At 42.5% G+C, this 24,102-nt stretch overlaps 1 protein-coding gene across 1 annotated transcript in view; it reads right to left on the bottom strand.

The window, feature by feature from the left end:
* Positions 1-4,712: 4,712 nt before the first annotated feature.
* The window catches only part of LOC109907012 (plexin A3), a 125,147-nt gene continuing 105,757 nt past the window's right edge, over positions 4,713-24,102 (bottom strand). The window contains exons 16-32 of the mRNA XM_020504815.2: positions 23,761-23,931; positions 23,132-23,225; positions 18,945-19,184; positions 18,488-18,631; positions 16,889-17,123; positions 16,314-16,456; positions 15,494-15,750; positions 15,296-15,362; positions 13,340-13,486; positions 7,364-7,523; positions 6,886-6,989; positions 6,659-6,755; positions 6,361-6,551; positions 6,071-6,240; positions 5,221-5,433; positions 4,971-5,121; positions 4,713-4,836 (exon numbers count right to left, since the gene is read on the bottom strand). Of these exons, the coding sequence (XP_020360404.2) occupies positions 4,741-4,836; positions 4,971-5,121; positions 5,221-5,433; positions 6,071-6,240; positions 6,361-6,551; positions 6,659-6,755; positions 6,886-6,989; positions 7,364-7,523; positions 13,340-13,486; positions 15,296-15,362; positions 15,494-15,750; positions 16,314-16,456; positions 16,889-17,123; positions 18,488-18,631; positions 18,945-19,184; positions 23,132-23,225; positions 23,761-23,931 (2,680 nt within the window). The 3' untranslated portion in view covers positions 4,713-4,740. The remainder of the gene's footprint in view (positions 4,837-4,970; positions 5,122-5,220; positions 5,434-6,070; positions 6,241-6,360; positions 6,552-6,658; positions 6,756-6,885; positions 6,990-7,363; positions 7,524-13,339; positions 13,487-15,295; positions 15,363-15,493; positions 15,751-16,313; positions 16,457-16,888; positions 17,124-18,487; positions 18,632-18,944; positions 19,185-23,131; positions 23,226-23,760; positions 23,932-24,102) is intronic.

Genomic DNA, 24,102 nt, shown 5'->3' with positions numbered 1-24,102 from the left:
TTATAATCCTGCTTGATGTTCTACATCTTTGATCTGCTGTCCTAATTAATGAAGTTGAGGATTCTGGTACTATTTTTTCTTAATATTCCACACCTAGATACTGTTTCCATGCATACCTGTACCACAAGTGCCCATCTTTATGTGTCAGGCCCAGATTAATTCATCTGTTTTTGATGAAATGTGAATATGGAAATCCCTGTACATAAAACGGTCTGCAATCCCATTTTTCTCTCTGATCTGTATACCAAATCCTCTGCCCTGCTTTTAATCCAGGAAGGCAGAGAAGAAAACACAATATCCCCCTTTCATGATAAAGAGATGATATCTGAAAGGTGGGATAGATTTGCAATCTTTTAAAAAGATGTGATACATATTCTGTTTTTATTATGAACATGCTCACAGCATCACTGGTCATTTCAAGTGTATACTTCTTAGACTGTGAATTGATCTCCTCGGTTCGTTTTGTAACAGTATTTTGTGTACTGAAGGAGCAAAGTAAGGACACTGAATTCCATATACGTGGTCCACTTTGGATAATCTTTGTGGAATTTTTACTAAAACACTTGCCTTTATTTGAATTCAAACATTGTTCAGAGAAAATAATCATTGAGGATCATACACGAATAAAACATTCAAGAACATACAGCATCATCCACATATTTTAATTAGCAAAACAAAACACCATGCTTGTCATTTCAACATTAAGTTAGAATCCAATCTTTTAAAAACCTCTGACTGAGTAAAAAAAAGTGCAAATATATACAAAACACTTCATTGCAGCCAGCGTTTAAAGGACTCATTACTACAACTCCTTCAAACTAACAAAATAAAATATAAAAAGAAATAACAATAATTTAAAAGGAAACATTTTAAACAAATAATTATACAAAATATATTTATATATTTATATAGAATTAAGGACTAGGCAGAGCAATCATCCATTCGTCAGTCAGTCACAAAGCTACCTTCTCTCCAGACAAAGTTAATAAATTCCATATATCTTTGAAGCAGTAAAGAAATTTGTTACGTTAAATCGATTAAAACATTTGGGATAAACAGACAAAATCAACAAATAAATTATAATTAATTTATCTGAGACAAAAGTTTAACTTTTTTACTAGAACACTGACTGAAATGTAATTATGGATCTAAAACTGACATAGCTTCTACAGTATCTACTTAGAAACATCACAAGTTTGCACTCCCTCTTTTCTTCCTTACATGTTACAGGTGCTTTTTTTATGTTGCTGTTTATACAACATCACAAAACCAGACGTATGGCCACGGCTGAGTTCTACAGCCCAATCACCTGGTCCTTCACTAGTTTACATATGATGTATGTCTAACAGTGTTGATTCAGTCCCTCTCTTTGCCTCAATCTGGGCTCGAACCAGGGACCCTCTGAACACATTGGCAACTGCCTCCCAAGAAATATTGTTCCCTATCGCTCCACAAGAGCCACGTCAAGGTCTCAGAGCGACTGACGTCACCGATTGAAACGCTACTAGCGCACGCCGCTAACTAGCTAGCCATTTCACACCGGTTACATATGGCAGGCAGCCAAACTACTTTGGATATGATTACAGATTTCACCCCAAAAAATGGATACCTTATTGCAGTTACTATTTGAATTGTTTACTTATGTGGGTAGATTGCAACCAGATTCAAACCCTATGAGATGGCGTTAACCAGAGGTACTAAGTCAAAATTCAAGACGTTCTCTTCCAGATTTATGATAAACTTTAATTTTGTAAAGTGGCTCAAGCAGAGCTTTGATATCTGTAATACACCTGCAATGCTGACAGGGCAGCTCTGGCAACCAGGCCGTCATTTCTGACTGAGTCATTTTCACATATGGTGGAAGGTGATATCCCCCCCAGAGCTAGATCCAGATACACTGACCCAATTTCTCTGCCCCAAAATAACACCAGGATGTTGAAACCAATTCTCCTTAATTATCCTCCTGCAGCTCTTAACATGCTAATGAGCTCCAGTTTTATTTGAAAATGTATTTCCCTCTGAGTTCCAAGACCGAATTCTAAATTGATTTGGTGGTTATCTACAATGTGCATCTTCCATGTAGAAAAATGGGTCTCTCTCTCTCTCTCTCACTTGGTGTGGATTTAATGAAATGTGTGCAGGGTTATGAAAATATATAATAATGGCTCTTTTGTTCCTGGGCTGATAAGCAAGCCTAATTAGTCTACAGTAATGAGTTTGTTTCAGATCCATTTCGGTCAGATCTAAACAGAGCATAACCGTGTTAAAGGTCCCTATGAAAAACAACACACAGCCAGTGTCTAGAGGACTAACACCTGTACACTGATAGACCAAAGTATTGGTTTCATTTATTAACAATAAATTGTATTTCATCTTCGAGGAATTAATGGATAAAATAACTGTTAGTTATACTGAAATATTTATATTCAGGAACCAGGATTACCACAAACCTCTGGCTTTAGTAGTACAAATACATATTTCTCTAACATTAGTTATGGGGAACATTGGAATTTGAGGCTTTATCCTATTAAACTAAAAATCTTTTAAAGGTATGTTTTTAGCTGAATTTTTAAACGTGGTGTAATCTATGGTTAACATATATTGTAACATGTGGGTCAAGCCTTACGGCATTATTCAACCCAAAGACAAGAGCGTGATCATCTGACTGTTCTCTGTGCCTCCTTTGGTCAGTCTGCATTCCTCACTGTTGTCACCAAACACTTGATGTGGCGACCAAAGATTTACTTTTCAGTTATGGATGTGAAGGAACTCTGTTATTTACTGAATCTATGATGTATCCTAAATGAACCCGGCCCTGTGCGGGAATTGGCATCAAAAAGACTCCTGCAGCAGTGTTGCAGACTCGGCCTATAGTACAGTACAGAGCACACCAACTGTGTTCAGGTGTACAGTCACTAAAACTGTACAAAACAAGAGTTCACATTCTTGTGTAAAATGTAAATAAATATGAAATAAATAAAGACAAAACAATAAATACTTCATCATTGGATAGGGCCGAACTCAGAACCACATGTAAATGCACTCAAATAATGTTGAGGTATAAGACCACCAGACTGCATTCCCTCCTAGTAGAGAAGTATGGAGAGGGAACATAGGAGTGTGTACAGTAAGCCGCTGTACCACCACTGAAACACACAGAGCTTCTACTGTCTGTCATGGAGGGAGTCAACACAGAGCAATGGCATTTACCAGCTGATCAGAACCTACAAAACAGCCTACTGCTGCTGGCTCTCTGGGACTGTGGGGTAAACAGAATGAAGGATTAAGGTCTCCTGGGTTGGGAATCAGAATTCAACACAGTAACCTCTAGCATGGTAATGGAAACACGGACAGCATAGAGGCATTTTCTCCATTAACTACTGCGAATGACCTACAGAAGTGAACTCACAACCACACAGGTTGTATTTAGACCGCATTCTGTTTCTAGAAGAAAAAAAACAATGAATACTTGTGTCCCCTGTCTGTTGTGCTTGGTGTTGCGTTACACATTTTGATCAAGCTGTCATTTGCAATACGGAAAAAATCTGGAACAGAAAGATTACTACACAGAATGATTATCGCAACATACAGATCCTCTAACATAACTATTGGTTTAGTGTAATCTAATGAAACATGGCTTGCTGTTTTAGAACTAGACTTATTGCTCGTGACGGATCGATTAGATTTAGGATGCTTGATATGGGTAAAAATAGTTGTTTCCCCGACAGCAGTGGCCCTGGGCTCTGGATGGGAATTCCTCAGATCCTGACAGATCAGATTCACAGTGGTGCAGACTGACACGGGGATCTAAGTATAATTAGCTGGACAGTTACAGTAGGGGTGGAACGTCTACGAGGAGAGGGCTTCCTGCAACACAAAGGCAAGCTTTAAAACTCTGGACTCTGAGCTGAGCCTCACCATCAGCAAAGGTCCATTTGGCCCCAAATTTCAAGAACAAAAAAACATAAGAAAAGGAAAAAGGCGCTTTGTCGCTATGGCATTTGACGGGGGGGGATGGCCCAGCCTCAGCCCAGCCCCAACACTCCCCTCAATTTGTCACTTAATTAGGCCTCTGGTGCTTCCAGAATTTGGTCTCTTTTGTCCATACACTACCTCCTTCATCACGCACTGTCATTGAATCTCCCACCCTAACACATCAAAACAGAGCCTCAAAGCTTTCCTTTGGGGCCAATAGGTTATGGTATCTTACAATACTTGTAGTAAAGCCCATACGTTTCTAGATAAAATCCAGTCCACACCTAAATGTTACTTTTCAGCACTTTGTACAATTATTATCCCAGACCAAAAGCTACTCATCCCATGGCACTAGCTTGGCAATTCAGAACAGTTCCCAAAGCAACTTACTGTATGCCTCTATTGGAATGTATCTCATATTATCCACAGTAGTCCTCTTCCATTAGATTAGGCAGTTACTAAAGAGTCTGTCATTGAAAAGGCCAGTGTGGAGAAAAAAATGACTCAGAATGTTTCACTGGCAATGGCAGGTAGAGGTTTGAGGGAGTGAGGATATTGGGCACAGAATCTGGTCAGTAGACATTGGGCTTAATGTGCTGTGCTGTGGTTCGTTGTGTTGATTGTCCAGTGTCTCATGTCTTCATTTTTACTAGCACAAGCTGCGGATGTTCCAACACAGGTCCGTTCCCCAGTTCAACCAACCCCCCCCCCCCCCCCCCCCCCCCCCCCCTCCCGACCCCTGACCCCCTGTTCCATCCTCCGCCCTCAGCTGCTGCCCGACATAAGGTTAATGGCTTGTTCCAGTTTGTGTCGCAACTTGTGTTTGCGGCAGTACCCATCCCTGTCCAGTGCTGTCAAAATCTGAACAGAAGAGTAAGAGAAAGAATTCCTCAACATTAATAAGAACGTTAATTTACATTACATTTAGGTATAAAATAAGTTAACCTGTGCAATATGAGGAATAATAAAGCAGAGTATTGGCCCATGCCTCTTACCTCCTCTTTGTACTTGTTAATGTAGAAGTAGAGCTCACTGAGAGCACTGAGAGTGTTGAACTCGGTGCCATGGAGACGAGACTGCTCCACCAGATAGGCATCCATGTCCTGGTCACTGATGGTAGGCATCTTACTGATATCTCTGTAGTACCTGACACAAGCAAAGAGTCACAAGAGTGCTCAGTGTTTGACTCTTTGAGAGAAAAGTCGATATGACAGCCAATAAAATTGATGGTAACTGAAATTATACCTCTCCACCCAGCTCTTGTAGTTGGGGATGTCTTTAGCGTACAGCAGCTTGTTGGAGGGGGAGTCCTTGCCCAGGCGGTGCTCTGATGTAGAGCACGAGTCCATGAAGGTCTGGGCCACCACAGACAGACAGGCATCCGTAATGCTGCTCTTGTGGATGTCAAACACAAACTGAGGGTTCTTGATCACATTCACCCAGAAACGCAGGGGCAGACTGTCAGAGAGAAAGCAGAGAAAAGGTAGGAGAAAAGGTTTGGGACCATTATAAGGGAATCTTAGAGTTAGAAACATGTATTAAAGTGTCACTCCAGAATGATACAATAGTTGGCAATACAAAATACAGATTTTAAAACCACATTGTGGACAACTCAAATAGAGCTTTGAGACAATAAAATCAGTCATAGTCATGGTACTGTACGATATAATCTTATGAATTTTTATTAATTAAATCAATATTTCAAGTGTCCCATTTTAGTCATTTGTCATAAACACTTGACTAAAAAGACTCAGTTCTATACCTTTATAAAACGAAAGCCAAAAGCAACAGTGGTGAGGGAAAAACTCCCTTTGGTTGAGGAAGAACCGGAAATTGCACATAATTCTTGTCATTACTCCCTCCTTTGAAAAGTTGATTATGGAGTGGGCTTGTAAGTATGCCTGTGCCATTCCTGCGAGGCTAGTAGCAATGCCTCATTAGTGGCCATTTCAAACAGCCAAGAAGACTGAGACAGATTGAGACAGAGGTCCCAAACTCTTTTACCAAATGCACAGATACAGCTTGGGTTCCAGAAGCTTATTTAAGGGGCAGCTATAAGAAACAGGGGCAGACAGAGAGGTGACACTGTGCTCACCAGTTGCTCTTCCAGGTGTGGCGGACGTCCGGGTCAGTGATCTGCCTCCTGTCGGCCTGCTCGTCCAGGAAGTCAAACATATACTTGATGGCCAGAGGGAGGGCACTGCCGCGGTGGGCCGTGCTGAACACCGTCTCAAACAAATCATCTACAAACTTCTGCAGAGTTCCCTGTAGGGTGATCAGACAAGTGGTGTTAATACAGTGTCCAAGAAAGGAACGTGTGCCTGGCAATGATACATTATCATGACACATTATGAGACAATTCACAAAAATACAATGAAAAGAGACCTTGGTTGCCAGTAGGCGGGTGAGATAGATTTCAGACACCATCTTGCTGCCGCGGTCGCCCTCCCGTTGGTCAGCGTGCTCGTGGTTCTTGACCAGGTGCCAGAGCTTGGTGCCAGTCTCCTGGTCAGGGGTGATCATGGGGGCACGGGAGCGCAGGCTATCTGGGCTGCTGGACGTCCTCAGGAGGCTTTCTGGAAACACAACGACACACAGTCAGATACTGTAGGAGGCTGGGTGGGGCCAGGCTTTCAAACAGTACTGTAGGTATGGAAAAACTGAAAGGGTCATTGATAAGTACCATAGCGGCTCAGAGAGCGGGTGAAGGTAAACGAGTTAGCAATATTGTAGGCTGAGACTTGCTTCTGGACCAAGGCTACCAGAGAACCATCGGTCACCTGAAGGAGGAGAGATCTTTAATGTTGTATCATCAAATGAATGACCATCAATATGATAGTATTTGTCTTTGTGTGTGAATAATGTGGATGAGTATTATGTGGATGTGTCCAGCTGGTGTTGCTGTCTGACCTGATAGTGGGCCAAGGTGTTGAGCCTTTTCCAGTCACTCTCAATCTTTGTGGTGACGTCCTCATCTTGAAGGATAATTCTGGTCAGTCTACCTTGTCGCCACTCTGTGAGGACATAAAAAAACAACAGAAAATTGGTTAGATCTGATTAGTTTAATCTGTATCTTTAGTTTCAAAAGGGAATCACTATTAACCAATGTTGCAATTAGTTACAATAAATAATTCACATCCTTCACAATAAATCCTTCATACCCAAGAAGACTCAAGGCTGTAATCGCTGCCAAAGGTACTTCAACAAAGTACTGAGTAAAGGGCCTGAATACTTATGCAATTAAGGTATTTCAGTTTTGTCATTATGGAGTATTATGTGTAGATTTATGAGGACAAAATGTTTTATTTAATCCATTTTAGAATAAGGCTGTAATGTAACAAAATGTGGAAAAAGTCAAGGGGTCTGAATACTTTCCGAAGGTTCTTACCCAGGTCCATGTCGTCAGCCTGGGGCCTCTGGGAGTAGGGGATGCCCTTGTATACAGCGTCCAGCAGCTTGTCCTTCACCTGAGTGACCGTGTCACAGTTCAGCACCTTCACCGGGACCTCCGTGCCTGCCTCTCCCTCCGGAGGGATACACATCAGAGTCTGGGGAGGGAGAAACCATAGGGCCGTCAGTACTAGGGATGACGCACTGTCAAACCTTTGTATAACTTCAGAAAATCATTTTGAAAATAGCGCTCACAAGCCGAAAGTGGTCGCCGAAAATTGCATACTACGTCACATGTGAGCAGATATGTGCACCACGTTATTGCTCTCTCAATCTCTCTCTGCTGTGTCCACTTGGACCCGCCCTGCAACCACATTGGATAATGCTGGGCAGGCCTTTTGCTAGCTGTCACTCAAATGGCGAGGGGCAAGCTCATTGGCTAAAACTCCAATTACCAGGGGGCTGGTGCACGTGGGGTAAAATGGAGCAAAAATGGCGCTGCACAGCTTCCAGAAAACAAACTAGGGATTTTGTGGCTAGTTGAGGTAAAACAGTAATTCTGCTCATTGATTATGCATGTATGAACTACACATTGACACAACCATCCCAAAGGGGGAGGTTTAAAAAAAGACTTACTAGGCGTTAAAGTACCGTTCAATCTCTTTAAAGAAAGAGAGAGGTTTTGACTGCAATCTCCTCAGATGTTTTTTTTTTTTATGAAACACTTTATATGCAATTTTATCAATAGTCCCCCCAGATATATTAACTGCATTGTCGATAATGAAGATTTCATCTGTTTGAAGACAATCACCGAAGAATAAAACCGATCTGGAGGACACATTTATGAGCCATCCTCAGGTCAATATAAAACTGACAGAGGACATTGATTTAACTACAAACAAGGATTTATATGACACAATGTACCATAGTTAAAAGGAGGAGATTGAGGATAGAGAGCAACCACATAACATCTGTTTAACAGTTCTGGCACCCCTTCACAGCTCACTCAGTCACAATATAGAGAAGTCAGGCTCTATTTGGGAAACTGTCATTATAACAAATGAAGATGCATTCAGCCGAATTTGCAACTTGCATTGACAGATTAACTAGCATAGAGGAGTGGTGTCACAACGAGTCCGTCTTCTGAGTTCATATACAAACTCTATGCAGGGATTACCATGTCACTGTATAGTGGACATAAATAATAGATTCCGTATTGTCTACTGGCTAATGTCTTTCTGTAAACTAGTGTGCCATGTTGACGGACGATAAAAAATGATGCTGTAGGCCTGACAGGTTTTCTGTGTTCAACACTGTTTCGCTAGAGGAATCCTGACTATTGGATAAGCATTGATTCTTGTTTTCACACAATCTACTAACTAAAACACCATCAAATTACCTACGTTGCCTTTTGGAATAACCAAGGTGTACTATCCATCCAAAACGGATAGTGACCAGAGAGTAGAGGGGTCCTTCTAATGTATTTATATACTGGGCATGTACACACCATGCTGCCAGTCCATATAAATTCATGAGGAGACCTTTGGTGTGGGCTGGGTGCGTTAATCAGGTGATTAGCACAGTGTGCAGCTGGCACAGGGTACCACAGACATCTGTACCACTGCCACTCACTGATCATTAGCAAAGTCAATTTCCTTCTTGCCATGCACTGGAAATAGTTAACAAGTGGGGCATTTGTGATTAAAAACCAATTATAAAGCAAATTACAGGAATTCTCAAGGAATGGGAGAATCCTCATCATTTGAGGAGGTCCAAGGCCAAGCAAGTTCTGACAAGGGAAGATTTGTGGCACCTTGGTGGTAAAAGATGCCTTCAGTGCCTTCAGAAAGTATTCATACCCCTTGACTTATTCCACATTTTGTTGTGTTACAGCCTGAATTCAAAATCAATGCAATATTTTTGAAAATATCACCCATCTACACACAATACGCCATAATGACAAAGTGCAAATTTATTGAAAAGGAAATACAAAAATATCTCATTTGCATACACTACCATTCAAAGGTTTGAGGTCACTTAGAAATGTCCTTGTTTTTGAAGGAAAACGGGCCTTCTCTAGACTATCTTCAGTTTCTTGGCAATTTCTCGCATGGAATAGCCTTCATTTCTTAAAACAAAAATAGACTGATGAGTTTCAGAAGAAAGTTCTTTGTTTCTGGCCATTTTGAGCCTGTAATCAAACCCACAAATGGTGATGCTCCAGATGCTCAACTAGTCTAAAGAAGGCCAGTTGTATTGCTTCTTTAATCCGTTTTCAGCTGTGATAATATAATTAGAAAAGGGTTTTCTGATGATCAATTAGCCTTTTAAAATGATAAACCTTGATTAGCTAGCACAATGTGCCATTGGAACACAGGAGTGATGGTTGCTGATAATGGGCCAAGGTATGCCTATGTAGATATTCCATAAAAATTCAGCCGTTTCCAGCTACAATAGTCATTTACAACATTAACGATATCTACACTGTATCACTTTGATCTTATTTTAATGGACATTTTTTTTTGCTTTTCTTCAAAAACAAGGACATTTCTAAGTAACCCCAAACTTTTGAACAGTAGTGTATGTATTCACAACCCTGAGTCAACAGTTTGTAGAAGCACGTTTGGCATTTAAAGATATAGAACGCTGCTACAGTAACGCTGCTACAGTAACGCTTCTACAATAACGCTGCTACAGTAACGCTGCTACAGTAACGCCGCTACAGTAACGCTGCTACAGTAACGCTTCTACAATAACGCTGCTACAGTAACGCTGCTACAGTAACGCCGCTACAGTAATGTTCTGATAGCGACAATTGATAACCTTTTATTATTATTTATTTTTTTATACAGTAGAATTCTGGCATAGAATGTTCTGTATTGTTTCCCTGACAACAACAAACGTTGCTGACTGATGTGCTGTTGTGCTGTTTAAATGCTGTTTTTTTATGGTAGGGAAGCTAGATGTGTTTTCTTTCGACTAAATGTGTTGGTATGTCATGGTATTTATTGAACTTTAAAATAAATTTTTTTAGGAGAGAGTGATGTCTGTGGAGGCAGCAGACATGCAGGCCGTGCGCAGGCAGTTTATTTGATTGACAGTTCTGGTTGCCTTGTGATGGACATTAGTCCCGCTTCAAAAGCGTCATTCCTTTGCAGACAAGTAAAATGTCTGTTCAGTGGCGCTTCGAAACTATCTCCAGAGAAGGTTTCGTTTTGGCATTTAAAAAGCTGTAGTGTACCCTTACAGACACGCCGTAGCCGAGACGCTTTCAAGGCAGCACATTCCATGTGTCTGAAAATGGTGTAAGAGCATTTCACACCTGGATTGTGCAACATTTACCCAATATTATTTTCTAAATTCTTCAACCTCTGTCATATTGGATGTTGATCATTGCTAGAGAACCATTTTCAGGTCTTGCCATAGATTTTCCAAGTAGATTTCAGTCAAAACTGTAACTCGGCCACTCAGGAACATTCACTGTCTTCTTGGTAAGCAACTCCAGCGTAGATTTGGCCTTGTGTACTAGGTTATTGTCCTGCTGAAAGGTGAATTCATTTCCCAGTGTCTGGTGGAAAGCAGACTGAACCAGGATTTGTGCTTAGCTCCCTTCCGTTTATTTTTTATCCTGAAAAACTCTCCAGTTCTTAACGATTACAAGCATACCCATAACATAATGCAGCCACCACTATGCTTGAAAATATGGAGAGTGGCACTCAGTATTGTATTGTATTTGCCCCAAACATAACACATCCTGAATTGCTTTGCCACCTTTTTTGCAGTATTACTTTAGTGCCTTGTTGCATGTTTTGGAATATTGATATTCTGTACAGGCTTCCAGTTCCCTCTGTTAATTAGGTTAGTATTGTGGAGTAACTACAATGTTGTTGATACATCCTCAGTTTTCTCCTATCACAGCCATGCCATCATTGGCCTCATGGTGAAATCCTTGAGCATTTTCCTTCCTCTCTGGCAACTGAGTTAGGATGGATGCCTGTATCTTTGTAGTGACTGGGTGTATTGATACACCACCCAAAGTGTAATGAATAATGTCACCATGCCCAAAGGGATATCCAATGTCTACTTTTTCATTTTTATCCATCTACATGTACCAATAGGTGCCCTTCTTTGCCCTTCTTTTACTTATTGACTCAAGACATTTCCGCTTTTCATTTTCTATTCATTTGTAAAAAAATATATATATATATATAAAAAAAACATCATTCCACTTTGACATTATGGGGTATTATGTGTAGACCAGTGACAATATATATCAATTTAACCCATTTTAAATTCAGGCTGTGACACAAGAACCAGCTGTCAGAGCAGCTCACAGATTACTGCACCTGTACATAGCCCACCTATAATTTAGCCCAAACAACTACCTCTTTCCCTACTGTATTTATTTTATTTTATTTATTTATATTGCTCCTTTGCACCCCATTATTTTTATTTCTTCTTTGCACATTCTTCCACTGCAAATCTACCATTCCAGTGTTTTACTTGCTATATTGTATTTACTTTGCCACCATGGCCTTTTTTTGCCTTCACCTCCCTTCTCACCTCATTTGCTCACATCGTATATAGACTTATTTCTACTGTATTATTGACTGTATGTTTGTTTTACTCCATGTGTAACTCTGTGTCGTTGTATGTGTCGAACTGCTTTGCTTTATCCTGGCCAGGTCGCAATTGTAAATGAAAACTTGTTCTCAACTTGCCTACCTGGTTAAATAAAGGTTACATTTAAAAAAATAAACAACAAAAACTGGAAAAAGTCAAGGGGTGTAAATACCTTCTGAAGGCACTGTATATCTATCCGATCTGTGTATCTATGGTGCATAGGATAACTTTACAGTATCAGAGTATCAAATACTGAAGTACTTCCCAGTAAAGTTGCCAGTCTTGGTTAATGCCATTTAAAGGGATACAAGAGATAACCATGAATGATAGTTATCGATAGAGTGCACAGATGGCCCTAGATTTATCAATAACAGAGCCTCCATCATCCATAGGTGGTACAGATTATGAGTGATTTAAGGGTATATGGAACCAGGGGGCATAAAGCCGTCCTATAGGGTTGACCTTTACTTGGGTTCCCCAGGGCCAGAGATATAGACAGCTCCTCGGGGAGCATCTGTCTCTTTAGGGCTAATTCCTCTGACATCTGCCATTCCTTCTATCGATCCCTCTGAAGGAGGTAGAGATGAACCTGTCCTGAGTTGATGCTGCAGTGTTTTACCAGGCAGTGTGCTCGCGAGTGAAGAAAGGCCTCGGATGCAGATTCATGGAGAAGTGGAGGGGTGGGTGTGGGACGGGCTACTAGTGTATCCTACTAAGTCAGAGTATTGTTATTGGTCCATATAAATAACTAATATGAGGTAATATTTAGAGAATTCCTGTGCTGTTTCTATTTTTTATTCGCAAATGTGGGTGTGACGCTTTTATGTGGAAGTCAATGGGTTGCTGACGGTGAGTAAATCAATAATTGTTTAAGTGTAGTATTTCCTGGCAGTGCTGCTTGGCCGCCTCGTTGGGGAGAGAGAGCGATGTGGTGGGAAGGTTTGTTTTATGGGCAGACAATAAATGCTTGATTTGTTTGAATCATTACTGGCCCGCAGCAGGTCATTGTGTGATTGAGTGATGAGTGGGTTTGTTCCAAGAGACCTCCCTCACCCATACAGCCCCAGCTCTGCCTACCACTGCCTACACTGGGATCCCACAGCCAATGGGGGAGCCACAGCCCACATCACTTCCTCAGTAACATGACAGGTGATTTCCATGGCAAAGCATGCTAAACATCCTCCTGTTTGTTTTGCTTCTGCAACCACATTAAGAGAGAATCAGTACATGGATTCATCTTGCTGTCCTGGGACTGAGGGGGTTGGCTCCGTTGGGCCACACTCAAATGAAACTGGTGTGTGAGAGCTGTGTGTGTGTGTGTGTGTGTGTGTGGAGGAGGGTCCTTCCTTACCAGCTGTTTGTAGTCAATCTGCTGTCTGATGAGCTTGTCCTCACTGAGGGAGTAGCGCGCCTCTCCTGTGATGGAGTCTATAGGCCCCTTCTCCATCTGCTGCTTGATGGCACAGTACAGCATGAACAGAGGTTCGCCCGCACACTCCTGAGAGAGAGGGGGGGTCAGAGGGGGAAAGAGTAGAAGCGGAAGAGAGGGAGTGATTGGGAGAAGGGGAGAGGGATCGGCAATCACATCCCTTTCAGACAGCGTAGTGAAGAGTGGGGAAGTTACCAATTACCCACTTACAGGCTTTTGATTACTAACCAGTGATACTGAGAACACTATTATTTAGTTCTTAAGGCTGATTAATTTGACATCATTAATTACAATGTGACATCCTGAGTCTCAAGCTGCTCGCACAGAGTGGCCTTCCAGCCCAGACACACAGAGGACAATGGACAATCTACCAGGCCTCCAAATCCTGCTGTCAATGAGCAAATGGAGCATTATTCAAATCCATACTCAAACAAAGGAAACCCCAAACACACAAACGACCCCAAATTGTCAAATGTAAGTAGGGCAATGAGAGTATGAGCAGCATTCAGTAAAACTGATTGGTCATGCTGGGATGTGTCAGGGATTTTCTGTATTACCGTACTGTTTTCAAGGACATGCTCTTCTGTGGTCTTAATCTTTAAAGTTGAGTTGACGTCATATTTAATAACATCATAACTACAGATTTCAAGTTACTCTCCAGAATTTCTTCTCAGTTGAAAACCAGTCAAACTTCTATATTTTTCCAGACCATGTCCAATTAGATTAAATCCTCAGATAATTTATTCTTCACTAAATGTGTTTATGTTGCTAAGTAAGTTTTTTGTTTGTTTTCAGAACTTTAGAAATCTTAACATGGCATTACATTTGTTATTTTAAACAAGTCTAGAACCTTTACCTTTTTTTTATTGAACTAGTTACGTCAGTTAAGAACAAATTCTTATTTACAATGACAGCCTAGGAAGAGTGGGCTAACTGCCTTGTTCAGGGGCAGAACGACAGATTCCTACCTTGTCAGCTCGGGGATTTGTTCTAGCAACCTTTCAGTTACCAGCCCAATGCTCTAACCTCTAGGCTACCTGCCACCCCCATCTACCATAAGGTACTGAACTCCCCCAGTTAAGATATATATTTGTGTTAAAACAAATGTTTTGCAGTGATAAGCCTTGCTAAGAAAGATGAATATTGCTATGCAAGCTGAATATGAAAATGTGAAAGTCAATTCTGAATAGAAGTTTAAGTAAAGGCTTGTGGAAACATTTCAGGGTAATTACTTGGGGAGACTGGGGAGATGGCCAGAACACTTTAACATCTGCACTGATGTAACTTAAATTTACTTGGCTGCTATCCATAGCTACATTCCAAGAGGCATTTCAGGCATGAACGCTCAATGGGCCTGATGTTCGTGTCCTTAACGCAAATGGCCATTTCGATCCAACCCCAGAGTAAAGCAGGAGCAGCATATGGGCAGGAAAAACACAGAAAGGCCATTTTGGTTGGTGGATGTGGTTAGACAAAATGACCACAACTGCCCCTGGAGTGATTCTCCGATATGGTTCATGCTGTGGCCGTGCTGTGTGTGCACTCAACTGTGCTGCGGTCACACAGAGTGAGAATTAACAGCACCAGGACCATGATTAGCCAAAGAACTCCACCTCAAAAATATAATTACAACTCATAGATTACACTAATAATAGTCATTAAAGATCATTTTACAGAATTTCAGGTTCAAAAATGAAAACGTGAACAGAAAGAATACTACAGTCCACAGTGTTGCTTTAGGCCTACTAGTGTTTCAGCCAAACAGACATTTTTCGAATAAATCACGAACATAAATCTTCTGCTATGTACTTAAATCTCTCTTCTCTGAACCAACATTAACCCTCAGTTAGAAATAAATCGGAGCACCATTAGAATTACCTTGAGGAATCGATGCAGCAGAAACGTAAACCAGTTGGTGAGCATCTTCTCTGCCACAGACTCTGTCCTACAGGAGAGATGAGACACCGGTCAGTTTCAACAACACGTGTCCTGTACACATACAGCATGAGTAGAGGTGTTAGTGAGGGAGCGAGAAGAGAACACCCAGCCCGTTTCTCTACAGGTAAGTAGCCTCACCGTCGGAGCAGCAGTTTGGGATGGTTGCGGTTCTCAAGGTTCTTCTCGATGAGGTCTGCCAGCAGCTGTTTGAGCACCATGGTGGCATACTCCATGCGGCCCTGCAGCGCGGCCATGAGCAGAGAGGCCACGTTGCCGCGATCCCGCATGGAGAAGGACCTCTGGGCTTCCAGGGTGTGGATGAAGGTTAGCAGAAACATCTTATTGTGCAGCAGCTGGCTGAACAGACGCAGGGCTTTCTCCACATTGGCCGGGGACTGAGGGACAGGACACAGGAGGATGGGGGTGTACACAAATCAAATTTCAAAGGGGGTGGTGTACACAGAGGTGGGAATAGACAAAAGGAGGTCCAAAGGGTTAAGAGGGAGAGAGGGGGAAAGTGTAAGAGAAAAAGGGGGAGAGAAAATGGTTTGTCTTTTGTAGTATGAGTATTACATGGAGTACCAGATAAAAACTTCACTATTTTCCAAACATTTCTGCGGCAGTCTCTAGACGAGTAGTCTACGGAGGCCTGGTGGGGCTCCTGCTTTGATTCTGCCTCAGGTTTTAATTAAAAAGAAAAGAGGTTGAGAGGAAAAGAAAAGAGTTTGCTCTGAAGCTCAGCACTAAGAGAGGAGGAGTACTGCTGGCTACTGAGCTTGGGGGATTTTGAAACAGGATCTGTCGCTTTTTATATTCCTTATTTTTTGGGCAGTGAGTTACAGTACAAGAAAATTGAACCTCATGAAAGCATACTCTTCTAAGTTACCAAGACAAATGAAGATAGAAACACAAGGCAGTGAAGTGAAGGGAACTGGTGCTGTAGTTCTCTTACACTTACATCCAGCTCCTTGAGGACGGGGTGCTCCTCGATACCGGGGAACATGACTCTCATGGTGTAGGTGCGATACTCCAGGAAGGGGATCTTCACTCCATCCATGTCATTGGTCAGCTCCTGGATGTCTGTCTGCAGCTCAGCGAATGCTGTGTTGACAGAAGCAGAGGAGACAAATCTCTGAGTCACTGTCTGGATGCTTTGATAATCCTCATAATGTACACAGTCAGCCGTGTGACATGAGTAATACTTATTTTACCTCGTACAGAGTCAACGTCTGAGAAAACATACGGTAAAGAATGTGGAGGGATTCACTTGTATCATGTTGTCACATATCGACTACAGGAGCATCACAGTAACAGAAACTGTTCAGAGCAAGCAAATTCTGATAGCACCCTTGTCACTACTCTTACAAAAGTACACACAGCTCTCTGATAAGAGAATATCAAAATAACCTGCGAGCACTGGTGTCATTTCAGTGACAGCCATGTATGTGGAACACATACACATAAACCTGTTTGTTAGTGGTCATGGTGAAAAGGACAGGAGAGAAATAGGAGAAGGAAGACCAGTGCTCCTACCTTCTTTACACTCCAGGGCCACTCTGGACTCCAGGTTGTCCATCTGCAGCTGCAGGCGTTTCAGGGTGCGGTCAGCGTCCCGGGTCTTCCTCTTGTAGGCGATAAGTACGGCGATGATGGCGATGAGGAGCACCCCTCCTCCCGCCCCGATCCCGATGATGGCCGGCAGGGTGAGGGTGCTGTCGGAGTAGATGTGCAGGGTGCCTGGGAAGTACTCCAGACCACCCACCACAATCTGGAGGAGAAACGCAGAGATGGAAAAATGTGTCTCTGTGATACGAAGGGCTTCATAACTACAGTATGTAGCAGAGACTCAGAGATACGTGTTGAAAGTTTTTAGAATTGACCCAGGTTCATTGGAGCCCCTTCTAACATCTCCTTTTTAAACTTCAGGCCAATTACTGATGGCCTCCAACAGGTTTGGCTAACGAGTTTCACCTTTACCCGCCCATTCCACTCTTGCTGAGTGCTTTAATTATTGAGTGGCGTGGATGGAAGGGAACAGGGAGAATACCACTCTGCTGTCTGTCTGTGTGTCTGACTGTTGCGGTGCTGTGTGTCAGGTCATTAACACAGCTGGCCCAGCCTTCTCGCTATACCATGCATCTCCATCCCTCCCTCCCCCTGGGAGGGAGATCACTCCACCTCACCCATCACCGCTACTGCTCTCTCTTCTCTCTATCTTCCCTCTCTCCCCCTCTCTTTGATCTCAGCTTTGATTTGTAAACGTACCCTTCTCTCCACAGCTGACTCTATTGATCTGATGAAATTGAGTCTGAGCGTTTCACTGAATCAACAGCCAGTTACCTCGTCCAGGCGTGTTAATGTCAAGTCAATACCATAGGATCAGGACGATGCCTTTGATACAGAAAGTAAACAAGCTGCCACACTCCAGACTAAATCTACCTGCTTCTAATCATTCTGTGCCATGATTGTCTTGGCAGCTGGCACTGTATAAGAATACATGGATAACTGCTTATGACACTTGCAGTTATCAAATTGACCAGACTGCCCTCTGTCGATTAAATCACCTGCTCCGACAACGGTTGTCTGTCCATAAAACTGTTTAAAAAGGAATTGCATTTCATCAATCCAAGATGATTATTTTTCACCTTTACTGCTTAAGCCCACAGCTGAAATCATTGTGCGCTGAGGCGTGCCTGTAATAAAGAGAGGTAGTCCTGTCTGGCATTGATGATAATGCTCCGAGCTGCGGAGTCAACAGATAGTTAGATTAAATGGGAAATTGCTTGTATCAGCAGGCCTCCGTAATCATCATAAGTGCTTAATGCAGGATGACCCTTTCCCATTTGACCTTTACATTTGTTGGATTAGCATTCAAGTTAAAAAACATCCAGACAGCCAGAGCTATTATAGAATTGATTATGGATGTACAAAGCCCTCAAGAGTCAGACATGTTCCCAAATAGCACAGATAAAAGTGCATTAACTACATGGCAAATATATTTAGGGAAATAACAGCACTGGGATATGGCCAGAGCAGTTTTGACAATGTCAATAAAGGATACTTCACAAAAAGCTATTGTTGACATAAAATACTCAAATTACAGTAAATGGTGGGCGGGACATCTGGTCTTACCAGGACTCTCTGCTCCCCGGTCAGGTCTGGCGAATCACAGAGCAGCTGTGACTCCGAGACGGTTAACAGACAGGGAGTTTCACCAATCATCACACTATAGTTCAGGCGGGTGTTGCCCGGAGCAGGGGGAATCAGATTCTTTCCCTGTTTTAAAAAGAAGCATGTTGTTAGTTTTCAAAAGACATTTTTTGGGGACAATAATATCTTTATCAGACTAAAGCACACACACAATAAAGTGTTTTTATGGGTCTTCAATCCTGACTTGTAAGTCCATCCTCAGCTCAGGGATTTGTAAGTAGACATGTAGGGAAGTTGTCTTTGTACTGGTTCTGTCTCACAGGACCTCTCTTGCTTTGGGCCAATACCCAAGACGCTTCATCTCTAGAGATTTTTTTCTCCTTTCTCTCAACTGACAAAAGTAACAGAAAATGAAATCAAACGAACACAATCTACTTACTTTGAGGATAATGGGAGAGCCAGGCTTGACCTCCAGTATCCCAGAGTTCCCTAGTGTTTCAAAGGTGGGGTTGGGGTAGTAGGTGAAAGGTGTCCCATTGAGGACGAGCAGTGCGGCCACGTGATCCAGGATGAAACCGTACTCGTCGGGGTGCAGGCCTGACTCTGGCGCCTGGTGCTTGGTGTAAATGATGCCCGGGGCCAGACAGGTCATCACAGAATCATTAACCACAGTGCACACCTAGACAGAAAGAGGAAGATGAAGGGTCAAACCAGGAATACGTATGAGACAAAGGGCCTTGTCTTACCAAAACTATCGCAATGGTAAATCTTAGCGCTGGCGGTAGCGCTATAGGTCTGGGGGTGTGTCAGAAATATTTTTTTGCTATTTTCACAGCGGGAATTATGGGCACAAGAGGTGGCGGTGGTGTGAAAGGGCTGGGTTTTGATTAACAAATAAGTTGTAGGTGTGAGGAAGGCTTGACCATTCACTGGCCAATCAGCGGCTTCCATGGCTTAATACTGCATGCGGTTTTCTCAAGTTGTGTAGCCTACAGTATGTTATTGACGGTCTTTGCTTTGTCATCAACTGCAATTCGTCTGGGGGCCGGAATATCCTCGTCCTAGTCCATTGTATATTGATATGTTTATTAAATACATAGCATAGGTTACAGTAACAAATAATACAAATGGTTTTTGCCAAATATGTTTGAAGAGTTGGCAGTCAACATTGATGTAATTGCTTCAATGAGTATAGGCCATACATGTCTTGATGTATCGCAATTCTCCTGAAATAAAAAAATACTAGGCTCCCCTTAAAATGTTATGTAGCCTATTGCATGTGTGAGTCACATTCGCAATAAGCAAGATATAGGCCTATGCACCGTTGTGGCGTTGTAAGACTGAATCATTTTGTTTGTAGGAGCGTGTCTTTGGTAACCGGACAAGAGGAGCACTATTGGAAATGGGGATGGATACAAGCGAAATGGAGTATACAGGTAGGCCTATGTGAATTGTGAATAATGCAAAAGCATGACTGTAAAAGCCTCACGATTAGACCATTTGGAAACCTTTTATGGATAGGCTACTTTGCTAATGCATGGCCAGGACAAGAAAGACACTCAACGCATTGCTGTGGAACCAGCTTTAAGGGTAGCTCACTGAGCAGGGTTGGGGTCATTACCATTTAAATTCCAACCAATTCAGAAAGTAAACCCAATTCCAATTCCGATTCCAAATCTTCCTCATTGAAAAGCATGGAAGAGAATTGGAATTGGAATTCCAGTGTACTACCTGAATTGACTGAAATTGAAATGGAATTGACCTAAACCCTGCTCCCGAGGGCTTGTTTTTCAATAAAATGAAACGGAAAACAAGCTATTCTTACAGGAAATAACATAAACGTTTCTAAATACGAGGGTCATCAACATCATCTCATCTCTCGTTCCATGATGGGCATATGGACATGTAGCCTAACTGGAGGGGGTTTTACGCACATCACAAATAATAACAGTAGCTGGCTGAAACAATGTAGGCCTACAATACATATACGAAATGGGGATGTCAGCTAGATATTTGCGGCTCCCAAACGTAATCTTTTAATAAAGCTTTGGTGATTAAGATTTATTTAAAAGCGGTCTCACGAGCCAAACCCTTTCTTGATAGACTTGGCTACTTTGTGAATGCATTGGCAGGACAAAAAAACAGCCTTCATTGAGGGGAGGTCAGGCTTATCTTGGGTTTTTATTAAATTAAACAAAGTGTTTCTAAATACAAGGTTCACAGGCACAAAAAGCACATCTCTCTGTTCCATGTGCATATGGGCACTATGAGTCACGGCTGGATAGGCTACGGTTCCACTGTCCAAATTCATGCAATAACCAACAACGTTACTGCTAAGACCTGCTTTTGGTGAGTCTTGAAGTCCCAGTGGAGTGTTTTATATATATTTACATACTATGATACATACAGCTTTTTTCCATCTACGTAACTTTGCAAAAATCAGAAACTTTCTGTCCAAAAATGATGCAAAAAATGTAATCCATGCTTTTGTCACTTCTAGGTTAGACTACTGCAATGCTCTACTTTCCAGCTACCAGGATAAAGCACTAAATAGACTTCAGTTAGTGCTAAACACGGCTGCTAGAACCTTGACAAAAAAAATTGATAATATTACTCCAGTGCTAGCCTCTCTACGCTGCATTCCTGTTAAGGCTATGGCTGATTTCAAGGTTTTATTGCTAACCTAAAAAGCATTTCATGGGCTTGCTCCTACCTATCTATCTTGCTCCTACCTATTACTGGTGCTCTTTCTTGCCGTCCCTAGGAGGGGTGCGCCACTTGAGTGTGTTGAGTCACTGACGTGGTCTTCCTGTCCGGGTTGGCACCCCCCCCCCCTTGGGATCGTGCCATGGGGGAGATCTTCGTGGGTTATACTCGGCCATGTCTCAGGATAGTAAGCTGGTGGTTGAAGATATCCCTCTAGTGGTGTGAGGGCTGTGCTTTGGCAAAGTGGGTGGGGTTACATCCTGCTTGTTTGGCCCTGTCCGGGGGTATCGTCAGATGGGGCCACAGTGTCTCCCGACCCCTCCTGTCTCAGCTTCCAGTATCTATGCTGCAATAGTTTATGTGTCGGGGGCTAGGGTCAGTCTGTTAAATCTGGAGTATTTCTCCTGTCTTATCTGGTGTCCTGTGCAAATTTAAGTATACTCTCTCTAATTCTCTCTCTCTCTCTCTCTCTCTCTCTCTCTCTCTCTCTCTCTCTCTCTCTCTCTCTCTCTCTCTCTCTCTCAGAGGAGGACCATGCCCCAGGACTACCTGGCCTGATGACTCCTTGCTGTCCCCAGTCCACCTGGCCGTGCTGCTGCTCCAGTTTCAACTGTTCTGCCTGCGGCTATGGAACACTGACCTGTTCACCGGACGTGCTACCTTGTCCCAGACCTGCTGTTTTCAACTCTCTAGAGACAGTAGGAGCGGTAGAGATACTCTGAATGATCGTCCTTGAAAAGCCAACTGACATTTACTCCTGAGGTGCTGACCTGTTGCATCCTCTACAACCATCTGTGGTTATTATTATTTGACCCTGCTGGTCATCTATGAACATTTGAACATCTTGGCCATATTCTGTTATAATCTCCACCCGGCACAGCCAGAAGAGGACTGGCCACCCCTCATAGCCTGGTTCCTCTCTAGGTTTCTTCCTAGGTTCCGGCCTCATCTAGGGAGTTTTCCTAGCCACCGTGCTTTTATACTTACATTGCTTGCTTGGGGTTTTAGGCTGGGTTTCTGTACAGCACTTTGTGACATAAGCTGATGTAAGAAGGGCTTTATAAATCCATTTCATTGATATAAATCCATTTGATTATGAGGTTGGAATAATACTGTGAAATTGTGAAAATTATGAGAGTGCCCTTTTAGTATAAGAGCTGTTTGAAAAGACAGCGACAAACAGCTGCTTTGGGCCTTCAAATCTCCGTATTTGCACTGAATGAAATAGCCATTTTCCACTTGTTTTTAAGGATACACCTCAAATATTGCCATCCTCCCACCTCAGCGCAAGTAATCTGATGTTAGACGGGTAAATTGCAGAACCTGGCACAAGGGGTACTTTTTCACATATGGACATTTCCAACTAAAGTGTGTTGACATTTGCGCAGCCTTAGCGCCAGACAAAAATCGAGCCCATAGATTACTGTGTAAAACCACAACACTGATGTTTCACTAGAATTCCATGGGCTCAGTAGCAAAAGCTTATTGCATAAGTCCTTGCTGCTACAGATGTGGTCAAATATATTGGCACCCTTGCACTTTACAATGGAGTGCAATGGAGCAGAATGTTAAGATTTTCCATTTCAAAACTGGTTGATTAGCTATTTTTTACCATGTAGACACCTGCAACTTACCACAGTTGAGATAAATTACACAGTAAACAAGAATAATTGTCTCCAACCAAATTAATTTAAATGTTGAATAATTTAGTCCAGGCCATTCTTTTTAGTTCAAAGTGAAAAATCTCCATTTCAGTTTTGATTAGTTTCTTCTTGGTCCTGTGCAGTTGTAAATCAAACAAATATACGTGTAAACACCAAACGTTTTTTCAATTTCTGTAGCTATTATACACGTTAACCAACTGTAATAATCAAAGCGATGCTGTGCAAACATGGAATGTATTATATTTGGAACACTTGCATTAGTAGTCTCTATTCCTCCATACTTGGCACGGACTTTGGGTTCCTGGATGGTGAGCAGGTTGGTACCTGTGACGGTGATCAAGGTGCTACCACTGAAACACAAACAGAAGCATGGTGGTTAAGAGCTATCAAGCTATGCTAAAGACCTGCTAGTTATTGCATACTGGTGATATGGGCAGAGAGAGAAAAAGGAATGAAATAAGAACTTCCGTGTAGCAGAGGTGCTATTTTGCTTCAGCATGTTTGTTTGTATGATTTATCTTACAGTACTGTTGGGATTCAGAGGAAAGGGAAGCAGTCCCCTCAAAGGTCCCATGAATTCGGATTTTATATACATTAGATACATCATCCCCCATACTGTCTATTGTGCTTTAAGTGTCATGGTGAAATGGCTACAATGGGACTGTGTGGGCGTCTGTGTGTGGCTTTGGGGATCATGTTGTAATCTCTGTGTGTTCCTGGGTCATTACTGGCAGTAATAGATGGTTGGGCTGAGTTTCTCTTCAGGACTCTCCCAGGACCCTGGTTATGCTCTGAGAGGCTCCAGCCCGTTGGCTGGGAGAGGAGAGGAAAGGAGAGTAGAGGAGAAGAGAGGAGAGGAGCCAGGCTGGGATCACCACCACTCACTTCACTATACTCCAGCTGGGCTCGATGCTGGAGATGGTGGGGTCCTCTGTGTAGATGTAGCGTGTGTCACTGCTGGTGACTTCAGCTTTGTCAATTAACAGCTTGAGTGACGCGGGGCCTGAGCCAGACAGTGACGACGGTGTCACACACACAATGTCCCTTTTGGTCCTCCTGTGTGGGTTAGGCAGAGAATGTCATATAGTAGTATCTCATAGAATGAATTCACTGTCTGAAATGACACTCAAGACAATGTCATGCTGTCACACTGTCACTGTCACAGACAGAGTGTGTCCAGTATGTTCAGTTCTGAGTGTACTGCACAGACAACACTGCACTACTATA

The sequence above is a fragment of the Oncorhynchus kisutch genome, linkage group LG17, assembly GCF_002021735.2.
Source record: "Oncorhynchus kisutch isolate 150728-3 linkage group LG17, Okis_V2, whole genome shotgun sequence".
Classification (NCBI taxonomy): domain Eukaryota; kingdom Metazoa; phylum Chordata; class Actinopteri; order Salmoniformes; family Salmonidae; genus Oncorhynchus; species Oncorhynchus kisutch.
The sequence above is the reverse complement of the archived record's forward strand: the minus strand, read 5'-3'. Positions and strand labels throughout refer to the sequence as shown.